At 41.7% G+C, this 25,465-nt stretch overlaps 1 protein-coding gene across 1 annotated transcript; it reads right to left on the bottom strand.

Moving 5' to 3' along the window:
* Positions 1 to 1,074: 1,074 nt before the first annotated feature.
* Positions 1,075 to 17,090, bottom strand: E2F7 (E2F transcription factor 7). The gene is made up of 11 exons (XM_033056937.1): positions 16,821 to 17,090; positions 14,559 to 14,727; positions 12,191 to 12,472; positions 11,474 to 11,632; positions 10,292 to 10,429; positions 9,293 to 9,487; positions 8,561 to 8,645; positions 7,455 to 7,974; positions 6,323 to 6,593; positions 4,732 to 5,147; positions 1,075 to 3,982 (listed from the first exon to the last, which is right to left on the bottom strand). Exons 1-11 carry the CDS (start codon positions 17,070 to 17,072, stop codon positions 3,806 to 3,808), a joined length of 2,664 nt encoding a protein of 887 aa, XP_032912828.1. The 5' UTR covers positions 17,073 to 17,090; the 3' UTR covers positions 1,075 to 3,805.
* Positions 17,091 to 25,465: the final 8,375 nt, after the last annotated feature.

The raw sequence follows: 25,465 nt of genomic DNA, 5'->3' as shown, positions 1-25,465 counted from the left end.
GAAAGGTATTATTGTTGGAGTAGCAGGTCAGTCCAAGAACAACACTGAGTGAGCTGCTGAGTTTTCCTTTTAGAAATGAGCATTGAGCATCTCAACCATTTGCAATTCCACAATCATTTTGAAGCTGTTGCTGGTGACATGGGACATTAACTCACTTTTAATTAATCACGGGGTGAGGTAAGGTTTGCTGAGATCAATAGTGAACCTGCCATTGTTTTTAATCTGAGCAAACTCAGTTTTGGGTCGAGCTGTGTCTAATGCGTGTGGTTAGGGAAGGGCATGGGAAAGGGAAGTGGATGCCACAGGTCTGTGGCTGTGTTGAGCACTTGCTCTTGCAGCAGCTGGTGGTTCTAAGGACGCAAAGCAAGCACCAGCTCCTCGGGTGCCTGTGGCTGCAGTCAGGCAGGCATTGCTGCCATCCTGTGGAGAGCAGGACCGAGGGATGGCTGCAGGGACACAGGGTCTGGGAAGAGACCCAGGGAGGGTCTGGGCAGGCCCTTGGCGGTGCTGGGGTGGGCTCCCATGGCGCCCAGCTGAGGATCACCACGCATGGCTTTGGGCCAGGGCCACCCAGTCTTGCCCTGGCCTGCTCCAGGACTTTAAGAAGCCAATTTACACAGCACTGTCACTGTTGTTGTGCCTGCAACAGCTGGGTGGGAATTGTGCCCATGCTGCATGCAATAGCTGGATGCTGGAACCACTGGGACAAGCTCTGCTAGTCCTCCAGTGCTCACACGTCCTCAGCTGGACATGCGGTGCAGGAATATTTCTTTTCAAGGAGGTCCTTTGAAAGTCTTCCACACTGAAATCACAGCCTCAGTTTTAATTTATTTTTTTTTATTCTGTAAAACTTTAATATTTTGCTAAAAGATAGTATAAAAAAAAGTATTCAACCCAACAGTGTGATTGGAGTAAAGCTATATGCAGACAGATAAACAGATAGCTAGAGAGCAGGAAAAGCAGGACATCTAATCACTGAAGAACAGTTATAAACAGCAATAAGATTAATATCTATATTAAACTAGCAGTGCAAAAAAACAAACTGAAAGCAGCTTTACATTAAAAATACAGCTTTTTAAATACAGAAATAGCACCAATTTACAGAAGACAATCAGAAATGTAAACGTGGCAGATAGATTCAAGTATAAGTTACATGCTCAGCCTCCTCACCAACTGACTTGGGACAGAAAGTTTTCACAGACCCTGCAGAACCTCCTGGGTATGCACTTTGCTTCAGTGCAAATACAAATTCTGCTTTTCCAAAGCTACTTTGCTGATGAGTTGTTCCTAGTTTATTTAAATTCTTAGCTTTCAGTGAAGGTAAAGATAGGAAAGGTAAACCCATTCCCTCTTGACAACCAACTGCTCCCCCTGACCAGTCTAGTTCAGCAGCTTGGGTACAGAATGAAGCTGCCCGACTGCTTCAGTGATCTCACTCTATTTTAGTGAGAATTTTGCATTGACAAAAGCAAGACAGCATATCAACATCCTCTTTTTCCTAGGCTCAAAAAATACTTTCCCGACCATGACTCACTGAAGAGGGAGTCAATCCTCATTTCCAGACTTGCTGTATTTACAGAAAGTCAAACTGTAAGCAGAAATTGGAAATGGAAAATCCATTTTCACTCCCTGCATTTTCAAGTATAGTTAAGTTAGTTATGGCACACAATAACACCACTGACAAAGAAAGGCAATTTTGGTGATGATGCTTCAACTGGAGCAAAGAGACAATATTAGCTCTAATCCTCCTCCCTGCTCCCAGCTGCCATTTCACTAAAAGGCTGCATTGTACTAGAGGGAGAGAGAAGAGACGAGGTTTGGAGAATCAGCACTCACCATTTTCCCTGAAACACCAGCAGCCTCTTCCTGCCCTGGCAGCAACACATGCATGCCAGCAGAAGTGCAGGGGCAACACTGTGCTAGTTACACACTGCTTTTCAAAGCAAAATTAATCTAAGTGGGTGTATAAGAAGAAATAATTCAGAAGAAAAAACTGTAAACTTTCATAACTGTAGTGTCATTAAAATATAAAAAAATTAGCAGTCTGAAGATGTCTCTTTACCACCCCTGAAATTTCCTATGATAATTCTGATACAGATTTTCTTTCAACCAGGGCTAACCAAGCCCTCTCAAAAACCTGTTATTGGTCTATTCTAAGAGAAGGCCGCATTACTCAAGCTCTCAGCTTCACTACAATTCTTTCTTAAATTTAATTTTCATTATAAAAATAAGATGCCTTCAACAAATCCCCAGCCTCAAAATCTTAACGTCCCTTGCCCAACAAGATGGCACATCCCAGAGTGCATCAACCCTTGAAAAATCAATACCAGTACCAGAGAGCCAATTATGCTGGCCTTACATTTGCTAGAAGTCCAGGCTAAGGTGATGTCAACAGCAACACCTTCTGTCTTTTGAACATGAGACTGCACAAATTTAATTGCAGTTTGCTACATTAGTGAAAACAAATCCAAACATAAGAGCACTAGCTCTTAAAATTATGTCCTATATAGATAATAGCACCATCCATTATTTGAGGACTCTGAATGTGAATTGTTAAGACTTTTCTTCCTCATTATCTTCTCCTAAGGTATACTGATACTTTTTAATTAATTTTTATATTACTTTAAAACTCAAGGCTCCTGGTCTTTTCAGCTTTTTTTCTGGTTTATATAGATAAGATCTCCTTTGTCTTTCTAACACTCTCAAAGGAACTATTAACTAGTCACAAAATTCCTGTAAGTTACGAGTTAGGCACTTAAGTAGATACCCCTTAAGTGCACTTAAGTAAACAGCTAAGTAGGCACTTAGTAGACTCAGGTTAGACTGAATCTAATAATGAGTGAGGTTAATGACTTATCAGTATTCCTGGTCATAAAGTCTAGACTGGATATTTAAACAGGAGATAAAATCTTAGCACAGTCCCCTCAGTGGTTTGTCACTCTCAATCACTTTGTCAAATCTGTTTAAAGATTCAGCTTTTGTATTCTTTACATCTAACTTGCATATTTTGCTCAAAGAAAAAAAAACCCAAAATCAACCAACCCAAGGACTAATACAGTTCATTAACACAACTATAAAAATGTTAACATTCACAGTTATTTTGGTCTTAATATTTTTCACGCGTATACATTCAATCATACTGTGTTATTATCAGGTTTTTTAACCACAAGTGCTGGGCAAATTGTACAACAACCAAATGACATTCAAGTAATCCTACCCTGAGAAAATCTGTTATTCTGAAACTGCAAAAATCCTTTCTTGCACTAATCCCACTCAACATACAAAATAAAAAGCAAGAGGCTGCACTGCAGAGGCAGGATTTGACAGATTGGAACCAAGGAAGCAGTTGCTCTCACAATTGCAAAAGTTTATAATTTTCACCACAGATTTACTCAGGGTAAGTAGAGTACATGCAAATGAAATGCTTACCCCAGATAAGTGCTAGACATCTCACTTAAAACCATGAATAAAGAACCCCTGGGGCTCCAAAAGAATCTGTTTGCATCTCCTCACAGAAATAGTTTTCCAAATTAAAATCACAATTACAATTTGTTGCCCACAAGGCTGAGTGAAGTACAGAATCTGAATTCAAATCAGTACTGAGGAACAATTCAGTAAAAGGATTTCTGTACCAAGGGTGATTTTGAAGAAGATGGCTAACAGAACCAGTGGGTGAATGGTTAGTGGGGAAGCCTGCCCAAAGGGGTGACATTTTAATGCGCTCCGCTTGCCAGGTAAGGGCTTGTTCTCTTGTAATTGATACAGGGTCCGAGGACAATCTGCCCACCCCTTGCAAAGAGTGGAATTAGTCAGGGCTGGTACTAGAGATTTCCAGTCTTCTCTGCACAGAGCTGGCATTTCTGGTCTGGTTGCCTTCATTTTTCTTCCATGCCACAGGGTCTCCAAGACTTCCAGGAGTTTTGAAAAATGCCTCATGATGTGCAGGACGAATGTTCTTGGGAGTGAGAGGAGCTGACGAAGGCTATTTGTGAAAAAAAACCACAAAAACAAAAAAACCCCAAGGTGATTCAGCAGGGTTCTCTCAAAGTCTACACACAAACAGGCAAACAGAGGACATCTGGGAGACATTAATCCCTGTACCCTGCTACTAGAGGTCACACACCCTTTCAGGAACGCCACGTGAAAAGCTATGAGCTTTGTCCCTGCTTTTCATTCTGGAACAGGATGCCAGTACATCACTGCTGGAAGATGAATGCCTGATTTTTTAACCAAAAATCTGGTTCTATGGTAGGTAGATCTTTATATAAAAAGATCAACAATCCCACAAGAATAAATGTTTTCATTCAGCTCTGATGCTATTACCTTTCCATTACAGAGTGAAGAGAGATCAGAACAGGGCTGAGGGGATAACCCAGGACACTACTACCTGAAAAAGTGTTGCAGCCAGCTGACTCCTGAATTCTGACACCTAATCCTCCTGTCCTCCTAATGTTTTTCTGTAGCCATTGCATAACGTACAATGACACTGTCAGATGGGGGAAAAACCTTAGATTGCTGGGGGATTTTAGAATTTCTGTAAGTTATAAAACCACTTCACTGTTCAGGACTAAATGTGCTATGCTGGGCTATGACTTCAGCAGTGTCCCATACCCTGTGCCCCCACTAAGATGGGCACACACAACCTAAGTGGAAGACACCAGCTCTCAGCATGACAACTTGGCACCTGGCACAGCTCTGTTATCACCACTCCTGTTCATCTTTCCCCCTTACCTGCTGCAGCTTCAGAAGGGTCACTGGGTGTCCCATACACACAGGGGAGTCCAGCTTAACAGCACTGCAAGATCTTGTAAGCACAGGGCTCAGGTGCAGAGCAGGGTGAGCCGGCTGCTGTGGATCTGCCGAAGGGGCGGGTGAGACCTTGGGGGTGACAACAGCCGTGGTGCTTATGAACACAGGGGTGGTTGATGCCAGGCTGGACATACTGAAATTCGTGGAGGCAGCAGCAGAGAAGGAGCTGTCGGGAACTGGGGAAAGAGGACTGGTGAATGGGACGAGAGGGAAGGAAGCCAAGGCTGCTGATGGCACCATGACACAAGGTACGCTTACAGAAGGCAACTGGTTTGCGGCCAGGCTGATGGCACCAGGGGCTTGGTTTGCAGAGAACAGGAAATTGAAACTGCTTAATCCTAAACCAAAGAGAGAAAAAACAAAGCATTAATAAACTTGAAAAAGGGAATTAAACTACTGTAACTTTATCTAGAACAAGAAAAAGGTATGACAATAAAGAAAAGTCTGCCCAGGGAGTAAACTATGACAAAAATAACAAAAAATTAGGAAGAAAACTGTCACAAACAGTGACTCTTCTGTCCAGCACCCTTTCCTTATCTTTCTCCATTTTCCCCCCTACTTGTCTATTCACTATACCTGCATCCTTTTACTTCAGTCATATGAAGTGCCAACCATACCCCTTGCTGTTTTCTACTTTTAACTTCAATTACAAGCAACATCCTGGCTAAACAAACTCTTTTTCATCACTAACTGGAATCATCCTCTGCTATATGAAAACAAATGCATTACTTTTAATGAGGAAAAAAACCCCAGATAAACCAAACCCAACAAATGGGAGACACACATTAGGATATATTACAGAGGCATTACTTTTCCTGAGAACAGCTGAACTACTGTGTTGAAGCAGAAGCTGCTCTGGCCCCGGTTTGTCTAACCTTCGAAAACCCCAGGACCAGCAAATGGCACAGACCCCACTCCATGTCATGAGTGAATCAAAGACTAAAGCAGTAGTGATGGAAATATGCCACACATCCTGTTTCCACAAAGCAGTCACCCACTGCACACAAACACAGGCACAAAACACGGTGGACACGAAATCCCATTCCAGTATTTTCAGCTGCTTCCTCTAGAACTCCACAGTGTCATACAAGCAGGGCTGGCTACATTGCCAGTGCCTTGGGTTTCAGGGGCTATACTGATAATGCATGTTACAATACAGTACAAAGTTTGAAGGTGATGAAATTCATAAACTCAGTGGATGCTGCTGTTTTGTATTGGTCAGCTTACTGCCAAATCTAGACTTCCAGCCCCTTTGTGTTTTGAATGCTGGATAAGTGTTTTGTTTTTTTTCTGCACATAATTCAGTCATGCAAATCCCACATTGTTCAATGTTATAAATGTTTGGGAGCAACAGCTCACATTGAATCAAGAGATTTCAGAATTACTAAACTATTGCAGACAACTGCTGTCAGGGCTTGTTATGCTAAATATTCACCTATTTGTAGGACTCAGTATTTGCTCAGTAAACAGACACAGAGATATGGGTGCCTCTAGGTCTCATGGCTGTCCTTACCAGCAGTAGGCTGAACATAAAGATACTGTGGTTGGAAAGGTTGATTGGCATTTTCTTTAGAGATGTGCTCATTTCCTGGAGGAGGGTCATCAGGATCTTTTTTCTGAGATTGTTTTCCTTGCTCCTGACAATCTAACGGCTTAGTAGACTCCTTGTTTGCTGTCTCTGGAGCAGCAGGACTTGGAAGATCAAGATGATTTGTTTCTAGATGTACAGCAGCTGAACAGCCATTTCCTGAGCAAGATTCTGCCTCGGGTGACTCAGAAGGTTTCTAAGCAAAAACAAAAGTGGAAATGAAGAGTCCAAACTGAAATAAAGCAGTGCAACACCTCTCATGCACCTTCCTCATGCATCTGTACAATGGAGCAGCACAAACCTGATTAGCAAATCACCAAGTTAAAAATTTTGTTTGAGGGTTTGCAGAACCATATTAGTGATGCCTAAACCCTGTGCCCTTTGCTGTAGTTCACATTCAGTACTTGGACACACTACATAAGAAATACCTGACCTCTGGGATTACTTTTCTATTGATAAGGAAAAACACTTGTTTCAAATGGTTTATATTCAATATTCAAATGGCTTATATGACAGTCTTGAGTCAGACCCTACTTTCAGTATTTAAGAGAATTATGAGATAACTATGCATCACCTTCATCATCATCATCTTTCTCTCACCAGCCTACTCTGGGCCTGAGAGAGAGGGACTCAGGCTGGAGGGTAGGGGGAAAGAACGTCACATTTGCTATAGCTCAGTGGAGTAAGCAATGCTACTGCTGTCTGTGAAAGCCCAAGCTAACAGGGGAAGATGAGAAGTAATAATTACATTGATTTCTTCCTCTCTGACCCATTGTTTTGCTGAAGAATATAATCAGGATGCTAATTCCAAAGAACTGAGCTTCACATCACTATGCAAAGCAATCCAAGTCCATTTTCCCCTGGCAGTGTGAAAACATCTCCCATTTAATGCTTTTACTTCCTTGACACAGACCACTTGCCAGTTTATTAACATGTGGGACGCAGCATTTTTATCTCTCAAGAGCAGGGTATGAATTTTCCCTTCTGAAAAAACTGTCTTGGACAAAAGTCTTTCCTTACTATGAGATGGCCTAAGTGATAATGAAATTCACTTTACCTTGGATACTACAAGGGAGAGGGGCAGATCCCCATGCTCCAATGTCTGCTTTTTAGCAGCTGGCTCTTCATCATCTCCAGGTGCAGAGGGTGATGAGCACTTTTGGGAGCTGCGTTTTTGGCAGACAGTGGCAGGAATGGCAGCCTGAGCTTCTGCATTCCTGCTTCCCAGTTCTCCTGCAGTGGGTAGGGGCTCACTCAAGTTATTTTCCTGAAGACCACCACACAACATAAAAAGGGATGAAGATGGGAAGCACAGGAAGGGTTGGTTGGGGACCAGGGTAGGTTTTCCATTTTCTGTTTTGGAAGCTGCTGGCATGGAAGGGTGTGGAGCCTGGTTGCTGATGCCAATTGGTAGTGAGAAGCTTGGCACATCGGCCTGAACCACAGGGAAAACTGCCTGAGGCAAAGGGTTAACACAAAAATCAGAGTCCCCAGGAACTGGAAGAAGGGAGACAGGTAAGGTTGTGTTGGACTTCTTTGCTGAACTTAGTACCGTTTCGGTGTCACAAGCTTTATTCCTAAAAAACAAAAAGCCCAAACAGTAATGAAAAGAGGGAAAACATTTATTCTGAAATGAAATCCCTATTTTATCCTTAGAAAAAAAGAGATACATATTTAGACATAAATGTGGGAAAAACCCCACCTTCAAACAACAATTTTTACACAGTTTAGAAGAAGGATCACTTTTTATAATTTCTAATTTTTGCTGGACCAATATTGCTTTTAGCTGCCCTTGACCAGTCAATCATTCACAAATGAATTTAAATTGGAATAGGTGTAGAGAAGACACATGAGAGACAGAAATGCCCTTCCATGGAATCATAATTTGCTCAATCTACCCAGACAATAGGTCAAAGGATGCAGGAATGACCTATATAAGCAGATATGACAGAAAGAACTACTGAAGCAAAACACCAACACTGGTACAAGTACAGATGGGTATAAAACGACCACGAGAACAAAAAGCTATGCTAACATCTATTAAAATTGTAATAATGAGACTTTATGGCATTTTTTAATCTCAGTCTCATCAATGGAGTCTATCCTTAAACTAAACATTACAAACACAAAGCTGCAACTGGACAAGAGTTAAGGACAACCTACCCAGTATCTTCCTCTATTTTCTGCCTGCAGACAGCAGCTAGATTTATCATTTTGGAACTATTTTCATCTGAATTCACAATACAGGCTGAAAGAAAAAAGAGGCATTCAATTAATCACAGATAGGTTTACCAACCATATTTTGATACTGGCCGTATAAAATAATTGCTATAATTTTTCAATCCTGACACATTTTTATAACATCCACTAATCACCTAGAGTCAGAACCTGCAAGACATTCAGAACTTTCAGTCCCACCGGAGACCTGTTCAACATCATCATTTCCTACAAGAGGAAACTGTGAAAAGCCCTGTAATTACGTTATCTTTTTCAACAACTATCCATTAGATTGTTACAGTAAATTTCACTACATTAGAAACTATAAAATAAAGCAAGCATTTTGTGGCTAAAGAATTTTTCTTAATAAAGTTTTCACAGAAGAAACTGTAGTATAGTTGCAGTTAGTACAGAACAGAAGCGTTTACCTGCAGAAAATAAACTGCAGTTTCAATTGCAGTACGGCCCAGATCCACCTAATGTAACTTTAGGCATTTAACTGGAGGTTCTAAACCAGAAGTTCATTATCACATAGACAGTAGAAATATAGGTACCTCCCAAGAATAATTGACATATTTAATTATGCTGATTCACCCAATCAAGTGCCTTAAATTGGTGCATGCCCACATTTGGGCAGGTCCAGTGGAATAGAAAAGAACATGCTTCATTTGTAGTTACCTTGCCTCTCTTGATGTGGGCTGTTAGGCTCAGAACTGAACTTCCTTCTGCTTGCTTCACAAGGCTGTGCACTGTTAAAGGAAGCGTGACGTGTAAACCTCTGCTTTCCAGTAGCACTGGTCTGGTACTGGGCACAGGCTCCTCTCTGTGTCTCTGGCAGAGGATCTGATGCTGGGCTATGCTCTCTCAGCTCATCTGTAGGGACACAATTTTGCATAACAGTCCTTCAGGCTACAGAGCTTATCATTCAGGCTTCTGCGTAATACCAAACTTGGTGTTAAGGGAAGAGGCAACCTCTATATTATCTCACACCTTACAACACTGAAACGAACCTAGAACTCAGTAAGCACCAGTAGACAAGGTAAGGGCTTCCTTCCTATCCACTTCATAGCACCTACAACAACAGCTACATTGTAGTGTGCTAGCCAAGGCAGTATTTACATTATCCTTCATTTTACTTGTTCCTGGCACTGTCCTGATGCAAATATCAAAGCCAAAGGGCTTCCCTTTCCTCTGGTTTCTAGACAAGGAACATCAGCGTACAGAGATGCTCTATCCTACCACCTTGTGCTTAGCAGACAAAGCTTTTTGTAAAAAGGGCCATATGCAAGAAACAGTCCTGCTCTGCCTTATTATGTCCTCTTAGAAAACAAATAATTCACTGTATAATTATTAAAGAATTACCAAAATTTTGCAACCCAGAACATCTGTGGACCCAGGTTTGAAGATGCCAGTGCTATCTGCTACTGCTCTACGATTCATACAGTTATGCATAGAGTTATCTAAGTCAATGTAAAAATACCTACAAGACACAGTATCCTTCATCAATGCTCCTGGGCGTGAAGTCTAACAAGGGCAAATGTTGAGCTGGCAGCAATTAATAACCATGGAGTACCCACTGAATGCTGAGTCATTCTTTACATGCAGAAACCAACCTTTTACCACTTGGGAAGGGACTGTCAAAGCAAAAAGAAAATAAATGCAAGCTTCACAAGTTACCAGTATTTTTAGGGAATTCCACAGGCCCAATCCACTTGAAAGCTGGTTTGCGTCCTCGTTCCTCGGTGACATGGACTTTCTTGATCAAGCCTAAGCTGGTGAGAACGTTGGCAATATCATACAGTCTTCGTACCTTTGCTAACAAGAGAGAGCAAGAGTAGATAAGAGTCAGATTTACAATGCATGTAGGACATATTTATGTGCTAACTTCATTCCAGATTATCACCACAGCTTTCATAGATGAGGTGGGCAAAATCAAATTGGGAAGGACTGAGGCCACCTCCCATGAAGCGTGCCATGCCAGCTCCCACCTGATTGTCACTGCTACTTCATAGTTTAGCAGCTCAGCTTTAAACTCATCTACCTCATTTTGATGGATATAGGTTAGGGAGTGATTACATCATCAACTTGCCCAGAAAAGGCAACTATCTCCACATGGGTAAAGAGAAGCTGGGGGAAAGAGGCACAAGAGTGCACAGCTGATCACAAAGAGGACACATATTTATCATTTCTAAAAAGGTAACACACTCAGAAAAATCTCTGTGGCTTGAGTAAATAACATCTTTGAGCAGACCATGATACCCACATATTTTCCAGCTGAACTCCTCATATTTCTTCTTATATTTGGGGTAGAATTTCAAGAATGAAGTGCAAGTATTGTATTTTAAAAGTACTTTAAAGACCTAAAAGTCTTTATCTCAGAAGATTTATTTACTAATGCTAAGTTTTCCCATGTTATCCAAGCAATTGAAGTAGTAATCCTCACTAACTGAAAGCAAACTCTGCCATCCATCTCTAAAAGAGTTCTGGAGTAAAAAGGACAAGGAACATATTTCTGCAGAGAGAAAATTCATTCCATTAAATTGAACAACATGTTTCAGTTCTGAAACATCATCCAGAGCAGTACAGGAGACAGGGTTTAAGTAGGAAAAAAATCAACAACGATAAGAAATTTTCTTCTGAAGCTGAACTAGGGAGATAATCTCAAAGTGACTCTTCCCCACATGCCAAGCTCTGTTTTCACAAATATGCATTTGCAATGAAAAAAACCCCAGAACACATTCCAGGAAGAGATGCACAAATTGCTTTTGCTGTTACATACTGGTGTCTTTCTGGTGTCAGTCCAAACATGCCCCATTTTCTTTACTCACTGACTGATTTGCCTCTCATTAGCCATCTTACTTTTAAATTTGCTGTGGTCCACTGTATCCTGGGTTTCTTCTATCAATATCTTTGCTGCGATGTCCAGAGTGACTATCTTGGTCTTGGAGACAAGGAACAGCATGACAAACTTTTGGCTCATAATCCGCAATGATTTGTCCTTTCTGCTGTTTGCAGATGCTGTGTTACAAATAATACCCAAGCCTCTTAGCATACGTCATCCGTAACAGTCAGAAAACAAGTAAGAAGGTTTCTCATACACAAAATAACTAAAGTATTTCCTTGCCAGAAAGCAGAAATTTAATAAAAGGCAGCAAGTAACTGATTAATGCAGACGGGAGTCTCTCTATTCACAGAGCAATAAAAATTCAAACTTGCAGAAATAGCTTTTAGAAAGCAAAATTTCAAAGCTGATTTTATGTTATGTTACACAGTTTTGTGCCATTTTAATTTTGCGACTCTAATGGACTTTGTAACTTAAAATCATTATGTTTTATACGGGTAGCATGCAAAAGAGCGGACAAATGAAGATGGTGCTTTCTGTCAGGATAAAGCATTTACTGTCAAATACAGCTGGGGAAAGAACTGGATTGTCCAGCAGAACTTCCTGACAGTCCGCATGACAGAGAGAAAAATCTGTCTTGAGACCTGTTTTAGGGAGAGAATAGAAGGAAGAATTCTGTACCTTCCATGGTGAATTCAGCACCTTTTTGTGTGATTACTTAGTAATCATCTTACCAGAGATGCAATCCGGTTCTGAAAAGTCCAGTAATGGTCTGTCTTGAGAATCTGGAATAATTGCCTTTTTCCGTTCTCCAAATTTGTAATCTAAGTCCTGCTCCTTGTGCTGGGAGGTCATTAACTCTCCATACTGCAGCTCTCCTGCATCCTGAAGCATTTTCAGAGTTTGGCTGAGGTTGTGCCTGCCATGCCAGCAGTATTGGTTCTTGGCCACACGACTGACCAACTGCAACGACTCCAGGACATTCACGATATCGTAAATTCGTCTCCGCTCAACTCCTGTTTGGGAAGGGGGGATGAACAGACAAAAAAGACATAGATGCTCATCTTGGTTCAGCAGAAGCAAACAGAGAACAGGTTGCTCTCTAATAGACATTTTCAATGTTCATGTGGACATATTCTATTAGGTACATCTATTTGCACACTGAAAATCTGACTTATGCGTGGCCAGCTTCACGGTATGCTGCTCTTTGTTAATTTTCTTAACTTCCAGCCCAGCCGTAGCTTCATCTTAAAGCACCTACACTGTGTTTAGAACTGACTGCAGTCTGCCAGACCCATTCACTCAGACCTCCCCAAACTGCCTCAGGGTCTTCAGAGCACTTTGGCTCTCCCTTAAAGAGAGCTTCAACACTCAGACACGTACCTGTACACAAGCCTGTGTGTAACAGAGGGCAGAAAAGGGTCTGCCACAGCAGAGAGACAAAAGCCACTCATACAGGAACCGGGGGAGTGCAGTTCTCCACTTGCACTTACAGTGACACTATTACTTTTACTTGCTACACAAGTACCAAGTAAAGGGGTATCAAAAGCTTCACAAGGTAACATCAGCTGAGCAGACCAAGTACTAGTTCAGGTAAAAGGTTTTGAAAACTTCCCTCTGGGAGGCAAGGCCTAATGTACCTGTTTACCCATCTAAAGATTAGGGATAATACCAGCCTCAAACACATATTGGGTGAAACAACTCATGAGCGTTTTCAAATGTGTGAAGAATTTGGAGTGAAACATAATTCAGAAAAACAAGAGTGCTACACATATTCTAGTGTCTGTCAGGCACCAACAGTACAGCCCCCTTCTGTCAAGAAAGTAATACACATTTGCAGCAAAAGCCGTATCACAGACATAATTTGTTACACTGAGAGCAGCAACATCAGCAGGGGGTAATTTTGTGGTCACCAAAGCAAGTGGATACAAGCAAAGAAGAGAAAAACCAAAGGAAGAAGGACAACAAAAACTTTCCGCCTTCCAGGAGGAAAAATTTCCAAAAATAAGTTTTAGAAGAAAGCTTCAGTTATTTAGGAAAGCAAGGTAATGTCACTCCCAACACAGAATAAAGCACTATTCATGTTCAGCTGTACAAGGTTAGAGCATGAGCATCTCATGTAAACACATAAAGGAGTAACTGCAGAATCTAAAAGAACAATTAATTTTAAAAGCAATTTATCTATTTACCTCATCTGTATTCTATCCTATTTCTAATTCACTCTGTCAAAGCAAATAAATGGGTATTTCAAGGCCTTTCTTAACAGAGTCACAGAAGACATCATTCTTCTATTCCTTTTCTTCCCAAACCAGAAAATTTCATTTTTGCTACTTTTCATTTTAGATGTAAATACAAGATTTATTTAGTTCAACTCCAATTTTATTAAGCCCTTCCTAGCTAAGAAACAATCTCTCCATAATAATGTGTCCTGGCTGAGTCCTTTCTCCCAAGTTTTATTACTTCTTGCAGATATTTCATTAATCTTTTAACTAAAACCAAACTTAACAGCAGAACCAGCAAATGGGCTAATCAAAACCTTCTTGCCGCCTCAAGACATTTTCTCATGGTGCCCTTGCAGTTCTCCCAGTACCTTCCCGTCACAAGGTGATATTTAAAGCTAAGGTAATCTTGATGAACCATGAGATCTCAGAAGATATGATGTCACACATTTAGAAGTCAGGGTGTAAACACAACTGATCTCTTACACATACTAGTTTATAATCATTTCCCCAAAATATTTCATTTTGATAAATTTGTTGTCTATAAGTTCTCCTCCAGAGGGTTTAAATCCTAACTCCTTCAGTGTTCAGCAAATTGAATATTTAAGAAAGCAACAGAATGGGTAAACAGCTGGAAGCAAGATCTGTCTAGTAAAAAAGTGCAGAAAGTCAGAAAGCAGATTTCAAAATGGTCGTGCTACCAAACAACAAAGTCACTGAAGAATATTAGGCATTTCCAACTCTTGATTAGTATGATTAGAAGAGAATCCAGATCCTGGGGAAGGCAGATCAGGAATGCAGTCTGTTAGAACATGAGCTTTGGAAGGCCCACCTGTTAGGTTACCCCAGGTGATCAGTTACCCAGTTTTGCAGGTATACATACCAAGAATTGAAGCCACTTCATCCAAAGAAATGGTAGTTTTCTCTGTTGACAATGGATAATTTGGATAGCGAGCTAGAAACTTTTGGCACAAGAGTCCTAAGCTTTTCTGTTTTCTGCTGGGTCTCTGCTTTTCAAATTCATCAACCGTGCTGTCATCTACTATATCATACTGTTAAAAAATAAATGTTAACCCTTTAGTGCAGAGCTTTTAAAAGCAAGACATAGTCAAGTGAGGCATATTTCAGATGTTACCAATATTTAAGACCAGATTTTCTAATTTAAAAAAACTAACAAGGACTCCTTGAAAGCACAGAGCACTTGGATAACACAACTGCAAGCTCTTCTTATTTCATGACACAACATACCTACAGAAAAATTCTTATGTGCAATCATGAAACTGTGGTCATGCATAAGGAAAAAACCCAGTAAGATCAACACTCAAGACTAGCAGATGATAAGATTATACTTGGAAAGAGTATTTCTTTTGGAAAGAAGAAAGAATATGCTCTCAGACACTTCTGGATTAATAAACCAGGAGATGCAAAAGCCATCACGAAGTTCCTGCAATACCTTTTTTCACTGACTTTTACAGTGACTATCACTTTAAGAAACTGGTGAATAGAAGGGGTGGGGGGCACTTTTCTCAGAAACTATAAAATGTGCTACTCAGTCTTTGAACCTTAAACTTAGTCAAGATGTTAGCTTAAGTAATTCTGTAAGATGGCTTGAACGTGGTCTTTCTGACCTTGCGGCACAAAAAAAATAGAAACCAGCAAAACCGTGGTGGCAAGAATGTAGGAAGAGGTATGTGTATTTATCACAAAACAAGAATGATAGAGGATTATTTTGCACTGGTAACTCTGGAGTTTTCTTCTGTTTTATAAAAAGGAAAAGAAGTCTTGCCCTCTGGCAAAGAAAAGCTGAAGGTAGTAGATGTAGAAACCTATGTTTCTCCGCTTATGGGATCTTAAACTGTCCTTTGCTAGTTGTAACTAAGTAACCTTGTGGCAGGCTGGTGCTCTGATAGAATTGTTTTATACGGTATGGAAATAGCAGTATTCTTTCTTACTCTATAACTTCTACTTCTTTTGTATGCTATCTTTGTAAGTGGAGAAAATTATTAAAGGAAAGTTTTATTAACTAGAAAATATTTGCACTCTTTATAGTTGCCACCCCAAAAATGCTTTGTGATCTTAGCAGGCTTGGAGTGGTAATGAACTAACCTTAAACATCAACTATTTTTTACCTAATAGACACTATGTTAGGAATGATCTTTAAAGAACTGTTTGTTGCTTTGTTATGACCATGAAAACTGCAGAATTTTCTACATTACTGCTGCTACTGCAGTTGCTGTAAAAACTATACTTCTAGAGTGATGTGTACATATGAAATGATGCTTCTCAGTAGAAGGACCAAGAACTATTGTCCTGTTGCTGAAATCACCAGGGAAGGATATCCTACAGTGGTTGGAACAAAAAAAAAAAAAGGCATGAAGGAAGAAAACCGTAATGATGCTTACTACATCTGATGTCATTCTCTCCAGGGACAGACCTCCTAAAGTGAGGACAGGGGTCAACCCCTGCATTGCCTGAGTTTTGTGAAGTAGAAATCTTAATGCTTCACCTTGAGTTCAGACCACTAGTTTGGGGGCTGGGGTGGAAAGTGGTAAAAAGGGTTTTGGTGGACCACTTTGCAGGACAGTTGCAGATGAGGTCTAAGATTTGGAAAGTAGAAATTTTGTCAAATTTATTTTTGAAAAGGATGTTTGTTTAAAACAGATCTGGCAATTGTCTTCGTAATGTGGTTCAAAAGTACAGTAATTTCACAACTATAAGGCGCACCTTAAATCCTAATATTTGATCAAAACCTGGAAGTGCGCCTTATAATCCGGTGCACCTTATATATGGAAAAAGTTTGGAAAGTTACCGTTAACTGACACTGTGCCTTATAATCCGCTGCGCGTTATGATCATGAAATTACTGTACTTCAGCTGGGGAAATCAAACCTTTAAGCTCTACTTCCTTCACTGTCCTTTTAAGTAACATTCAGGCTCTTGAGGGGATCTCAGGTCAATTACTAATAAGACAGTTACTTTTGAAGTCCTACTGCTCCACCTGTGCTGTGTAGGCAGCTGTCCTTGGGGTCTTACAATTCTGCATCTTTCCATAGGGAGCAAAGAACCAGTTAGAAGAAAACTGAGGAGCAACTTAAGGAAGGTCTGAATCATGTCTGAATATAAGGTAATCATACTCTGAGTCTCACCTGTAATGAATCAGGCGTGTCACTCTGCTCACTATTTTCTATGGGTCTGAAGAGCTCTTTCTTCTTTTCCCTGTCCCTCATGTCAGGACTAGCAGCACTAACAAGAATCTTCAGGTTAGCAGTAGGAGTCCAGGGATCAGGCTGAGGTCTGTCAATGATCTTAACAGGTGTAATTGGATTTCTTTCTGGTGTGCAGCCTTTTTGCTTCGATAAATCGATTGGTTCATTCTTAACGGGAGTCTTTGGGGCCATCCTGGATCGATCAAATATGTTTTCCTATTAAAAACAAAGTTTTTTAGACACAAGAGGGGAAAAAACATTCCATCAATCAATTTCATGATTCTTATGAAGGTAATTTTACTGACTTGTGCCTCAGCACTCATAGCTATATTTAGCACAGGTCTTCTGCCTTTGTTCAGAATGCTAAAATATTCTACATGCTGCTGTACTGGAGGAAGTGTACTTGAGATACTGCCTTGAAATACAGAACCTGAGATCAACCAATACAACCTGTGGCCTATTAGGCTTTTAAGCACTGACTGTTATTACAAGACAGCATTGCCCACAAACATAAATCACCAATGACAGGGAAACTGACATCATGCACTGGCCACATTACACTGAGCAAGAAAGCAGAGCTCTGTTTGAAAGGTCCCAGGTTAAAAGCTATGCTGAGGAGGCAGCTCAAACTCACAAAATGTCAAATTAAAGGGGATGTACCCTCATGTGCAAGCAAGCTTTGCATCTTCATTGTCTGCTACTCAAAGCAACCAAGAAAATCTCCATTACTGTTCCTTGACTACAGCTAAGAGCTGCTAGAAGGAAAAGTCTAATTCATCAGCTGATTTTTATCTTTCCAGTCCCTAGCTGCCATCAAACTTTTTCATATTTCATCTATGGAGCTCTTTCTCTTACTGCAAGAATTATCACTACAGATGAATTCACTTCAAGGGACCAACTGAAGGAAGCATTATTGATATCCTCGACATAATGTATTTCATTTTGTGCTGCAAGAAATCCAATTCAGAAATTGAATAAAAGCCTGAAACAAAATCTGAATTTATATTGGATTACCACAAGAACTTTCTTAGTTTTGCCTTTTACTTGGAGTAGTTTAACTATTCTGTAGCTGAAATATATTTAAATAGGCGATTTTAAAGGTCATCCAAACATGTACAGTTTATCTAGAAAGCAGAAAAAAGTTCTAATAACAACTGAAACTGGCTTTTACTAGAAGCAGCTTTGTAGCATTCAGTCTGGAAATAAATCTGGCAAATCAGAAGCATTGTGCTCTGAGCACTGATGAAGAACTCTTCTGCATACATTCATCTATGAATTACCCAAAAGGATGTAATAAATATATCTCCTTTTTTTACAACTAACAGTCAGCCAGTTGTAACTTACTACACTGTGATAAACGGGTCAATTTAGAGGCCACGGTACTTCTTGGAATATATATTCATATAGTGTTGGCACTCAATATTTTCTTGCAATTTCATGTTTGGCAGCAAATCAACAGAAAGACTATCTTCCCCTAAAGTTCCTGTTCATTATGGCGGGTGGTAATAGAACTGCAGTATGGGCAGCTGAAGCAACCTGCTCTTTCAGTACTTCAGCACCACAAAATACCACAATGAAAAAAGTAGTAACTCTACATGAAAAGTATATGACTATGCCCTTTAAAATATTTTTTCCTACCATCATATCTTTATTTTCTGCAATCATAATTACCTACTAAGGTAAGAAACACTTTTACCGTCTCTCCTTTTTTTTTTCCAGCAGCTGCAACACTTTGTGAAGTCCTACCTGTATGGCACAAAACCGCACGGGCAATTGGCAGAAGTATGAGATAGAGGACAGGAAAGGCCAGCTTGATGAACTTTGTATGTAAGCAGTAATTGAAACAAATCTCTGCTACAATAGGAGCAGCATTTGACAAGAAGTGTGTGAATTTTGGAGGACTCAGATTGAGTTTGGACAACAGGTCATGAATTGCATCCAGTTCAGGAGACGTTACAGAGCAAGGTTATGCCAGAGGTTGCATATTCTCTCCTGGCTGGTGAGGCAGTAGGGAAACAATGAGCTTGTTCCTTGCTGAGTGACCCTACTTAGCCTCTTGACTGGAGAACACCACTTCATGAATATAGACCAGAAGGTGAGCCCAGTGGACATGTCCATCAGCATGCTCAAACTATGCTAAATAACAGAACTATGCTATTCTTGTGCCAGGTCAGGCCTGGTAGTTCTTACCTTTAGAACCATGAGTCTCTACAAGAGCCCTCCCCACCTTACCACATGGTAGCCATCGGGATACTTGAGATCACTGTGTGAGTTTTACTCACGTAAAAGCTAAACAGTGTTTCCCGGTGTGTAGTACCAGGGTGCAATCACTTCACTCACTGACAAGGGTGGCATGACTCAGGCTTCTTACACTGGATTATTATCTTAAGGGTAGCGCTGGACATCCCAGTGCTCCAAGTGCTCACAGGTAAGATGCTGCTGTACAGATCGACAGGGCAGAGCGGGTCAGAAGGGCAGCACCTCAAAGGGCAGCCACAGGCGCACGCCCCAGAGCCCGACCCCCTTCCGAGCCCCCGGCTGGCGGCCCTGCACTCGCGGGGCTGCGGCTCTGTGGCGCCCACCGCTCTCGCCACCCTCTCCTCTCCACCCTCTCCTCCCGCACCGCCGGGCCCCGGACCGGAGCGGAGCCCCCGCCGGCCCTCCGCTCACCTTCTGGGCCGCCTCGGTGCGGCCCCGCCGCCCCGGCCGGGCGCTCGCCAGGTCCCGCAGCGCCAGGACGCTCACCTCCATCTGCAAAGCGAGAAGGCGCTTTTAGCCCGGCTCTTAAGAGGAGCCGCTGCCGTCCCCGGAGGGACGCGCGGCTGCTCGGGGCTGCTTTCCCGGACAGGGAGGGACGGAGGGAGAAGGACGGAGGGAAGGGAGGGGGCGGGAGGCTCGGCGGGCTCCGCGCCCTCACCTCGGCCGGGGCCGGGGCGCGCGGGGGGCGCGCGGCTCTGCCGCTCCCGCCAGGCGCCCTCAGACATCGCTTTACAATCCGGCCAATCAGGCGCGGCCGCCGGGGAGCCCCGGCCGCGCCGCCGGCCAATCAGCGCGCGGCAGGCGGCGCGCGGCATCGGGCGCGCGGGACGGGGCTCCCGCCCGCGCGGAGCCGTTTCGCTCCTTTTCTTGGCGCTGCCCGCCCTCCTCCTCGCGCGCCCTTCCCGCCGCCGCCGCCGCGCCGGGCGGGAACGGGCCGGCGGTGCCTGTGCCGGGAGAGCCGCGGGAGAGCCGCGGGAGAGCCGCCGGCCTCTCCCCCGAGCCGCTGCCGCCCTCCTGAAAGCGGGGAGGGAGGGCTGGGGCCGCGGGAGGCGGGTGTCGCCTCGGCCTCCCGGCCACCCTCCCGCTGGAAAGGCGGTGTCCGCGCCGGGGCAGCGCCGCCCGGGGCGTGGGTCGAGCGGCCCCGCAGCCCCGGGCAGCTCGGACAGCCTTGTCATCCTCCGCCTCAGCTCTGCTGCCGGCAAGGTGGAGACGCCATGGGAGCAGCCTGGACTTCTCGCTTCTCCCCGAGACTCTGCTCTGTGGTTTTCCCTCCTTGGGTACCTCATGACATACCGACATAAAGGAAGAGCTGGAGGGGAGCCTTGTCCAAAGTGAACAAACCAAATCCCGGCGGCCTGCAGAGCGGTGCAGCGATGAGATTTTAGCTGTACCTGTTGAGACTGTAAATACAATGTTGCAAAAAAAAAAACGGGGAAAAAATTGTCAAAATTCTAGCTTTCTGCAATGCAGAATACTTCAGTCATGAAAGTAGTTGCTCTAAGCTTGTGATCCTTTCTGGAAAAATTTGCTCTGTGCAGTGTGATTAAATTTGTGTTTTGAAGTGTATTTAAGATTTTTTTTCTGCCTTGTTTTGTTTTGGGAGGACTTCCCTCTGAAATAGCTCATGAGCCCCAGTAATGAGTGGTTGAGGAAAAAAAAAATCCAAGGCGCAGTTCTGATAATTTACAAAAGTATTCACTTAGAAATTTTTGAGGAATAGAAAAAAATTTCTTTCCGATAAGAATGTTGAAAACAGGTAGATGTTTTTTCTTGCATTAATTATAATTTATTCATTTTAAAAATACTCTGATTTTTTTCTTTTCAGCAAGTTCCAGTACACCACAGTTTGCTGAAGAGAATGAAATATTAACTCAGAGAACTTCCTTTTATGAAATAAAAATAAAAAAATAAAATTCCCCATACAAGAAAGCTCTTCATGCTTTTGAAATCTTCCTATTTTTAAGAGGAACATTAATTCCATAACTGCAAAGTGTGTATCTCAGTACATATTTGCAGATATGAAGAGAGAAATATTTCTAAGGAGTGAACTATTACTGCAGCTCTCACTCATAGGAACTCTGAAAACAAACTCATGAGAGTTATAAGAAATGCAGAGTCATGGAAATGCAGAATGTCGCAGACTGACAAGCCCAGGCATGATTTCTAGATCAAAGGAAAGAAGTTGAGAAGAGAGTGTAGCAACTGAGAACTTGCTTGCATGCTGCAGCCCCAGTGACAGGAAATTACCATCTGTCCCTTTTAGTCATCTACTTAAACTAAGGTGACACAGAAATATAAATTCTCAGACCTTTGTCTTAGATCTGTCACAGGCGTTTGAGTATCCACTGCCAATAAGTAACATCTATTGTAAGGTATTACGTGTTGTGAAAGTTTAATAGGTCTAACTGCATTTGCAGCTCTAGCACAGAGACTTTCTTGTTAAGACCTTAATGCTGGTTAGGAGCTTAATATTTGAGTCACTTGCTGAAATACCATGGCATGTGCATGTAGAAATTCATTTGATCATTACAGTGATTGCTTCTGGGCTTAGAAATCTGATCATTTATAAGCCATTAATTGGAATATCTGTAGGTTGACGTGAGACTTGGGAGGCCTAAGTCTGAAAACCTGTCAACATCATTACAGGCTATGTAGGCAATGGAGCACTTTCCACTTGGGATATTTCTGATTTATAATACCATAATTTTGCTACTGTAATGGACCTGGGGCCTTATTTGACATGCAAGATTTGTGTCTTCTTACAGGTTAAGGATGCCTCTGAATGTAAATGAGTTACTATTAAAGTTCTCTCCAAGTCATCAAGGGAGAACTAATTTGAATCGAGTTTGACACTTTCATTTGATGTTGCTGTCGTTTTACACAGACAGTATTCCTGGCAGCAGAGCTGGGTACTGCTTGAAGGGCCCTGGCTGAAATCTGCTGGGTTAAATTCAGCCCCAGAAGGTGTGGAGCTCAGCATGTGAACGAGAAGCAGAAAAGCAGAGTTGGAGGGAGAAAGGCGTCACTGCTGCGCTTAAGGGAGGTGCTAGAGCCACTTTGGCACTGAGCACAGTAAGGGGTGCGTGTGAGTCACATATATAGACTGAGGTGGGAGAAATGAGACATAGCACCAGGTGGGCAGCTGTGGGGGCTGCAGCAGGTGTGAAGGGACACTGGGGGCTGGTTTAGTCTGAGGAAATTATTTTTATTTAGACTGAAGTGCTTTCCATGGGAGTTACTGACAGGGATTTAGATTCCTCTGTAATATGGAAACAAGACTATTTGGGATTAACATATTAAACTGTTACACAATGTGATGAACATATATAACATAAAAATATACTTTGCTATTTGTTATATATTTTTATATAGAAATCTATTTGTTAAGCAATGCTAATCTTTTCCTTAAGGTGAATACACAGTGTTGTAGTGCATTTAATAAGCAATTTGTTTGTTTGGTGCAATAAACGAAAAACCAAATCTCTAATAGTGAAATGCAAATTTTAACTGGTAAACAAGTTACAGGCTAATCAGAACAAAACTATGACACTGTATTTCCTTGCTTGGCTATAGCAGCTGAAAGAAGGTTTCTGATAATCAGGTAAGATTAATTGTTGCAGCCATCATATAACATTTTCCTAGGTGATTTTTATATTTATTTTGTTATGCAAAGGTAATCTACTACAATTGTCAGGAATAAGTTAACGAACTGACAACTAAATTTAAACACAAGTACCTGCTCTTGAAAGACTTCATTATATAACTTTTTTACTGGACCAAAACCCACTATCTGATTATTTATGATTTTGATTGAATGGTACATGCACTATGATATATATATATATAAAAAACATATTCTATTTAAAATTAATATTATTTGTAATATTACTAAAAGTTAAGCATTTCCATTAATTTATGTCCATTTATTTCTAGATTTTAAATACATTTTTCATGCAAGGTAGAGGTGGAAGTGCCAATTCTTTGTGACAAAAAGCCAATACCTTTGACAGAGGAGATGGATAAAAACAAATATCGATGTGTTCAACAGCACTTTTAATTTAGAATAGGAAATAGTTTTTAAGACCTTTAAACCTGTATGACTTCTCGTAATGCAAAAAATATGATGACCAAAGACCGAGTAGTTCCTCTATTCTCTCTTATTTTCTTGGCTGCCTTTTCCTATGTGCTCAGTTGTGATGGAAAATTATATTTCTCCATCTGTTTTGGCTGATATTTGAAATTTCAGGTCAAAAGGAAGAAGAGACAGATGCAATGACAAGCTTTTATTTCCATTAAAAGCCAGATTGAGTCATTCAATTGCTGAGTCGTCAGGGAATCTGTGCATACCAGCATTCTCACCAGTGAAGGTAATGGTGTGCCCAGTGTCTGTTGGTGATGGTTTCCCAAAATGCTGCTGACTTAGGTATCATCTCTTCCCTGGGGCAGCTTGGAAGTTCCCACCCTTCAAGGCTGCCTTCATTTAGGCATGTTCTGCACCAGCAGAGGCAATAGCCATGACCATTTGACATTCAAGAACAGCTGGAGGAGATTGCATTAAGAGTGATTCTATGGACGTATGGCATCAGTAGCAGGGCTGGGAGTGGGACCTGGACCCAGCAAAGCCCTTCTCCCTCTGTGCTGTGGGGTCACTTGCTTTTGTATTCTGCATTCTCTGTAACACAGAACCCCAGCTCTGGCAGGAGGGGCAGAGAGGGGTCACAAATAGATCACAAGTGAGTGGTTCACTTAGTGACAGGGAAGATATGCATGTTGGAAACCATTCCACTAGAGGAAGGCACTGGATGAGTTTCCCGTTTCCTGCCTGCTGTAGTTGCTTAATGTTCTATCAGTATCATTGCTTTGTCCCTTGGCTCTGTCTTATCTATAAAAGCAGTAGGTGATTTCCCTGGACTCACCTACTATTCAAATCAAGGAAGGCACTGATGATGTTTAACCTGAGGCTACAGGTTCATGGAAGTGTTTCCCATTGCCTAATTCAGGTGCAGCCCTGCTCAGGGTTGCTGATTCACACAAGGCATTGCCTAGTGGGTATTGTAGGTAAGTGCTCCAGCTGGTTTGAAAAATCCCTTCCAGCAGCTGAGGAGCAGGCATGGCCATGCCTCAGTCCTTTTATGGGTCTGATCTCAAGTAACCTGACAAAGGTCACATAAGGAAGCAGGTAGCTTGCTGAATCACACAGCCCTTGAATCAGCTTTGCACCTGAAAATCACTTCCAGCCGCTGCTGTTAAAAAATCTGAATCCTTCACAAAGGATTGCACTGATAGCATTGCAATGCCATTATTTTGTTCAGAATTAAATTGCTGTTTGTATACCGAAATTAATGGTCAGCTCTGTGTAAAGTTCCAATTACTCTTATCTAGGTGGGATACAGTTTACTTAATGTCTCACACTGCAAACCTTCTCTGCTAGGGCTCAGGTAGATAACTTTGTGTTAAAGAGACGTGAACAAAGAATCAATGTGTTTACTGCAAAAACATTTAAAAATTATTAAAATGATTACTGAATGGTGAATCTAGAACGCCACATTGATATTTGAAGCCCTGTCCTCCTGCACACAGTGTAATATCTTCATTCTGGATAACCCTTGATCGAAAAGAAAAGGGTCCGTGGATATCTTTCATCTGGTTACTGTAGCAGAGCCAAGCTGTGCAAACTGTCTCTTGTCAGGTTACCTTTAGAGAAAAGTGCTTAAGTACCTCTGCACAGCTTGTTTTGACTCATCCTAAGATGAATCAGGACCTCACAGCATAGGATGCTCTTCAGGCATGAGATCACACATCTATGCAGCTGCAATCTCCATTGATTCAAATTAAAGTCTAGAGTTCTTTGTTTCCTTTGTGGAATATCAATAGAGAGCCATTCCTGCCTAAAATTCACAGCAAAAGATTTCTTGTTCCGTAAAACTGTCAGTAGTTTAACATAAAAAGGGATGCATTCTGTATTGTAAATATTCAGAACTTCTCTTTAGTGATTATTTGGTGTTATTTTGTGTAGAATGGTTCAGCAGTGCTAGTTTCTTCTATGGATCTGCCACCTGAAAGTTTAACTATTGAACTGTCAGTGAAATAGAAGGCCAGGTATCTTACAAATGAATTGTTTTCCTTCCCAATTTTCTGTCTAAAAACACGACAGCTGCTTTTCTTAATAATTTAAAAAATTCTCTTGAGACCAAACATGGAAAAATAAAAATTTGAAAAAAAGGCTCTTACCTGGAAATTACTGTCATAGATGTTATAACAGAAGTCTCCATATAACCCTAGTGATGTGCTACCCAGGGAATTCTGTAAGACTGTTTACAGTGATA

Source organism: Catharus ustulatus, chromosome 4, assembly GCF_009819885.2.
Source record: "Catharus ustulatus isolate bCatUst1 chromosome 4, bCatUst1.pri.v2, whole genome shotgun sequence".
Taxonomy (NCBI): Eukaryota; Metazoa; Chordata; class Aves; order Passeriformes; family Turdidae; genus Catharus; species Catharus ustulatus.
Note: the sequence above shows the minus strand (reverse complement) of the source record. Positions and strands in the feature narration are given on the sequence as shown.